Genomic DNA, 6,000 nt, shown 5'->3' with positions numbered 1-6,000 from the left:
TCCGATGATAGCCATGCTAGTCTGGAATATCAATATGCAAAGGGAGCTTGTCACACCTTTGAGAGTAACTGTGCAAAAGAAACTGTGGCACCCTCCTAGTATAATCTGATTATCCTCCAAGTATAATCTTAAGTGGTACAATCCCAGACATAGACCTTAGATGAGAATGGAATCCAAGAGATAGATTTATTTTATATATCCACTGCATTTCTCCCTAAAATGATGTTCAAATACAGAGGACAGTTCCTTGGGGAAGTCCCAGTGAAGCTTTTCTTGAGAGAACTTCCTTGTCAGCATTGAGACTTATGGGACTCAACAGAAAGGTTAGCTTCCAATCGGATATTCTGCCTCAGCCACTTAAATATCATGGACCAACCTTGAGAATGTGAAATTACTATTGAAAAACCAGGTCACTTAATGAAGCCATTCTTTCCAACAGGCAATGGATTCCTGCCACCACCTCAAAACGTCACCGTTGTGTCAAAGGGTTTCGGTCTCTTCCTGACATGGCTGCCAGATGAACATTACCCACCTGGAGTCTCCTACACCGTTCAGTGGAAGTGAGTTTCCAAAGACGAGGGGACAACTGAAACATCCATTACATTTGTGGGGTGGATCGAATTCAGAGACATAGCCAGGCTAATCTGGAATATCAGTGTGCAAAGGGATCTCGTAGCACCTTTGAGACTAACTGTGCAAAAGAAGTTATAGCATGAGCTTTTGTAAACTTGGTCTACTTCCTCAGATGCATGGAGTGAACTGGCGCCTAGGAAGAACCTTTATCATCAGACTTGTATGAATAGTCATAGAAATGCAACATTTGTGGGTATGGCGTGGACACTCTTGGCCAGTTTATCACATCTCCTTTCTAGATTTCAAAACTCCCTCCACTATTCATAGGGTGATCCATCCACCTTGGTCTTAGGCAACATCTTTCCACATGCCTTTCTCTCTCAGTGACCATGGTTAAAACTGAACATGCCACTTCATCACCATACCCATAGGTTTTGCATTTCTATGGCTATTGATACAGTCTAATTATAAACTTCCTGGGCACCAGCTTCCTCTATGCCTCTGAGAAAGCAAACCAAGTGTACGAAAGCTTATGCTACAATTTCCTTCTCATGGTTATTCTCAAAGGTGCTGCAAGATCCCTTTGCATACTGATATTTTGGGGGGATATATCTAACATAGAATAAGAGGAAAGGGACTTGATATGCCAGTTGACAAATCCTCTGCACTTGCAGTTGAAATGTGACTTCGTTCCAAACTTCTTAGGCAAAAAATATAGCTAGTCCAGTGGTTCCCAAACTTTGGCCCTCCAGATGTTGGCCAAGCTGTGGCTGGGGATTCTGGGAGCTGAAGTCAAAAACAAGTGGAGGATCAAATTTGGAGAACCCCTGAACTGAGCACAAATCATTAGGTTCCTTGCAGTATTTTAGTGCCAGATTCTACAAGATCTCCTTGCAGATTTCTCAAGATGGATTTGCTAGGCATACACACTTTCAGAACAGCTGGGCAAAGAGCACTTAATATAATGTATATGATATTATATTCCACCCTGACCTCTTCCATAGATTGCTAAAATCACCATCTCCTGGGTGAACCTGGATGCTGCTAACTAGCCCACTGCTGTTTTCACTCCCTCTTTCAGAAACTCTTTTGTTCCATGGGGCGACATCTCACACTGCAGAGCTATCTCTGAAACAATTTGCAACATAACTTGTGCGTCTCCAAATCTGAACAACAGATACTGGGTCCAGGTCAAAGCTCAGATGAGAACTGGCACTGGGATCATCTCATCCATATGGCAATGGAAGTCTGTCGATTACGAAATTCATGGTAGGCTTGGTACCTTTGGATCCTAAGTCAGCATGAGGTTGCAGAGTGTGGTTTTTCCCAACGCAGCCAATAAAAGTTCCTGCCTGCCTGGAGCTTCACTTTCTGTTTTCCTTGCATAGATAAGAAGTAGTGGAAACTATCTGGACATGTTTCGATAACCTTTTCTCTTCAGACAGCTTGACAGGGAGAGAGAGAATAAGAGGAAGAGAAGTGGTCCAATCTCCTAACAGGGAAAATCTGGGGTTTATGGTTAAGTCAAGGGGGAAGACTTTCCCCAAACTGGTGCCTCCCAGATGTGCCACACTGTAACTCCCATGCTCCCCTGCCAGCATGGCCATTGGTCAGCCAGTGAATGGTGTTAATGGGAGTACAACACATTCCAAAAGCCTCTTCTTTGGGGATAGCTGGTTTATCAGATGATGGTGTTGGTGGTGGTCATGACATTGGTGGTGTTGGTGGTGATGATGATGATGATGATGATGATGATATATCAGTGTGCATGACATTGTACAAAAGGCATGCAGCGAGATCCTGACCCTAAGGGAATTAGTTACAGTATGACATGGAGGAACTGTGATTGTGCCAAAGGCACAATATAGACAGCCATAGGATATTATTTATTTATTTATTTCCCACCCCTCTACAAGATGCAATCGGGGCAGCTCTATGTCTCATCATAGAGTTTTCATAGTAAAGGAAATGCAGAGGTGGTTCATGGGTGCCTCCTTCTGCTCAGTACTAACAAGTGTTAGCTATGGTGCCACTGCCACTGTCTCTGGGAGTTCTTCCACCAATGACACACACACACACTGCTGTGCCTGTTTAGCACGCTTAGTCTGGCTCCTCAGCAAAAGCTTGTCTGATGTGAGACATCTTACCAGCACCAGTGTTACCAACTACACTATGGCCTCTTGTCTTACAGAAGTATGCAATCCACCGTCATGGAACCATACCATATAGATAATATATAACCAGCCTTAAAGGAGGTGGTTGTTGCTGTTGTTGTTGTGTGCCTGCAAGCCATGTATGACTTATGACAAGCTTATCAAGGGATTTTCCTGGCATGATTTATTCAGAGAAGGTCTGTCCTTGCCTTCTTCTGAGGCTGAGAGAGTGGGGCTTGTCCAAGGTTAACCAGGAGGTTTCCATAGCCAAGCAGGGATTCATTCAAATCTTGACTTGATGGTAGTTAACAATAACAAAAATGGATGCATAGTGTGCAGTCTGTTTGTTGTACAGCATTAACGGCTGAGTGAGATGGCTTCACAACTTTTTCAATAATCCGGGACTCAGCATAGCATAGGTCTGCATGAAGTTATTTATGCTATGCTGAGGGGATGCTGGACTGAGGCTGTTGTCTTAGCTATTTTGTTTTAACTCATATGGTCAGCCACTACAGGTTCCATCTTGGAAGAAATGTGGGATATAAATTGAATGAATGAATACATAAGTATAGATAAATAAATGCCTTTCCCCCCCAGTGAACATTGTTCCTCCTGTGCTACAATTAAGAAAGACTGAACACACCCTTTGGGTGAACGCTACTTTTGTCTACCCATCCTGCACAAAGGCCATCTTTCAACAAGGTCTGACCTATGATTTGAAGATTTGGGCAGAACATGGGACAGAAAAACCGGTGAGTAAAGGATGAATAAGGGAAGGAGGGAGGTGACAGTGACACAGTGACCTGTAATGGCTGTTATTAGCATATAGTACAGTTGGACTTGACTCCTAAACTAAAAACGTATCCACACAAAGCAGAGGAGTTTGTGTCTAGCCAACATCTTGGCTCAAGAGATGTAGTGTAATTGTACCTTATGTAATTGTACGTTAGCTGGATTATAACCTCAATAAGCATCCAGCTAAGTCTCTATAGATCAATGGTTCCCAACATAGGTTATCTACAAGTTCTCTACAACCTCTCACTCCTTCCCAAACTCAACTTTTGAGCTTCTGCACCTGCCCTCTGCGACCATTTATTGACAGATAGTGAGTGTTGAGTAGCAGAGTAGCATCCAGCTAAATCCCCATAGATCAGTGGTTCCCAAACTTTGGTCCTCCACTTTTTTGGACTTCTGGTCCCAGAAGACACAACCAACTTGGCTAACAGTCAGGAATTATAGGAGCTGAAGTCCAAATCATCAGGAAGACCAAAGGTTGAGAACCACTGCTGTTGATGGAAGCATAGCTACTTCCTTAGAAGTTCTCTGGAGGTCCAACAAAGGTCTTCTGGAGGTCCTAGACAACCATGTCATTGCTATGATCCCCCATCCCTTCTCTTCCATTGACCATTGAAAGGGTCATGGGGTGGGCTGCAGCAACTTAAAGCAAGGATTTGGAGGGAATTGGTTGTTGGGCAGTTGACAGAGAAGCCAAAAGAACAAGTGAAGGACCATCCGGACCAACCAAAAGGTCATAGATTTTGTTCTGTTTCTATTTGTTTTGTTGTTGGGTCCCTTTGTGTCTTGTAGCCAATTTGTCCACACCTCTGTTGATATCATACTTTTGCTTTCTTTACTTGCCAGAGGGAATTCAAAGAGCTGACAAAGAATGTAATGGATATTAACATTACAGACTGGAGGAGCGGCAATTACTGCGTCCGTGCCCAGGCTTTCTTCAACAACAACAACAAGAAACGGAGCAATTTCTCCGAGCCGATTTGCACGTTGCTACATGAAAACAGCACAGCCCTGCAAGGAGGAGGTGAGTGTCCATGAGAAGGCTGCAGTGTTTTTATTACTGCAGTCAGGGATCAGCATTAATGTGTAAAAGTATATGTACAGTGCAGGGGGAAATCAATTCGGAGGTTTTCATCCCCCTCAGTAGCAAAACGTGAGGCCATCTTTTGAATCACGAACAATAGGAGAATCAGGACAGACAAAAGGAAGTCCTCCTTCACACAAAGGAAGTGTGAATTCCTTCTTCTTACAAGTACTTCTTCTTTCGAAGGAAACACAGGGTTCAGTTACAATGTGGGATTTGCCACTACAAAGTGTGGTGATGACCACCTCCTTTGGTGGCTTAAAAGGAGGATTAGACGAAATCGCAAGTTTTGCTTTTCTATAGTTATTCATATAGTCTTGTTATAAAGGTCTTTCCTGGGCACCAGTTCATACCATGCATCTGAGGAATCAGACCAAGTCGGTGTAGCTTATCACATGCAAAAATGGGATTGAAAAGCTGGAAAACCCCCGCAAAAGTGGGTTGATTTTCACACACGTCGTTGTTAAAGTGGTGTTAATCTGAACGGAAAGTAGACAAAAGTCACCCCTTTCTACTTTCAGGGTTTTCCAAAAGTAAAAAGGAGCGGCTTTTGTCTACTTTCCGTCTACTTTCCGTTTGGGTTAACATCACTTTAACAACAACGTTGTGTGAAAATCAACCTGTGTTTCTGCGTGGGATTTCCCCCGTGTGATAAACTCCTAAAACAGCTTAAACTATAATGTCTTTCACTCAGTTACTGTCGAAGATGTCACAAGATCCCTTTGCATACTGATATTCCAGACTAACATGGCTATGTCCCTAAACCTCATTATGTTCATGTTATAAAGAATATTTGCAGGCCCTGACTGCTTTGCTTTTGTGTTCTTTTACAGCCCAAAGCTGGGGATTTGTTGCCTTTCCATTCCTCATCATGTTGTCTGCTGGTGCCATTGCTCTATTCCTGTGGTCCAAATACAAGATGAAGGACATCAAGATGCCTCAGGCTTTGGTATGGGAGGTTTTGAAACCAGAGAAGGCAGAAGCGAGATGGGTTAGGGCCAAAACAGACTGCAGAAATAATCCAGTTTGAGGCCACTTAAACTACCCTGGCTCAGTGCTAGGGAATTCTGGGAACTGTAGTTTTGTGAGACATTGAGCCTTCTCTGTTGGAGAGCTCTGGTACCACAACAAACTACAGTTCCCAAAATTGCCTAGCACTGATCCAGGGCAGTTAAAGCAGTCTCGAGTTGGATTATTTTTGGAGTCTGTTTTGGCCCTTAGTTAATATATGTTCTGCGAGTCTTCTCAAATCCTTCTTTTCATCAAGTTCATTCTTCTTCCCAGAGTCTTGGTGGTCAAACTACCAGCCAACTGAGACTATACTTTTCAGTGGGTTTTTCAGGCTCTGTGGCCATGTTCTAGAAGAGTTTATTCCTGACATTTCACCAGCGTCTG

General features: G+C 43.3%; 1 protein-coding gene across 1 annotated transcript in view; it reads left to right on the top strand.

The window, feature by feature from the left end:
• IFNLR1 (interferon lambda receptor 1) overlaps positions 1-6,000 on the top strand; it is a 33,854-nt gene that overhangs the window by 25,021 nt on the left and 2,833 nt on the right. The window contains exons 3-7 of the mRNA XM_042439217.1: positions 440-560; positions 1,655-1,842; positions 3,324-3,478; positions 4,368-4,545; positions 5,439-5,554. Of these exons, the coding sequence (XP_042295151.1) occupies positions 440-560; positions 1,655-1,842; positions 3,324-3,478; positions 4,368-4,545; positions 5,439-5,554 (758 nt within the window). The remainder of the gene's footprint in view (positions 1-439; positions 561-1,654; positions 1,843-3,323; positions 3,479-4,367; positions 4,546-5,438; positions 5,555-6,000) is intronic.

The sequence above is a fragment of the Sceloporus undulatus genome, chromosome 9 (assembly GCF_019175285.1).
Source record: "Sceloporus undulatus isolate JIND9_A2432 ecotype Alabama chromosome 9, SceUnd_v1.1, whole genome shotgun sequence".
Lineage (NCBI taxonomy): Eukaryota > Metazoa > Chordata > Lepidosauria > Squamata > Phrynosomatidae > Sceloporus > Sceloporus undulatus.
The sequence above is the reverse complement of the archived record's forward strand: the minus strand, read 5'-3'. Positions and strand labels throughout refer to the sequence as shown.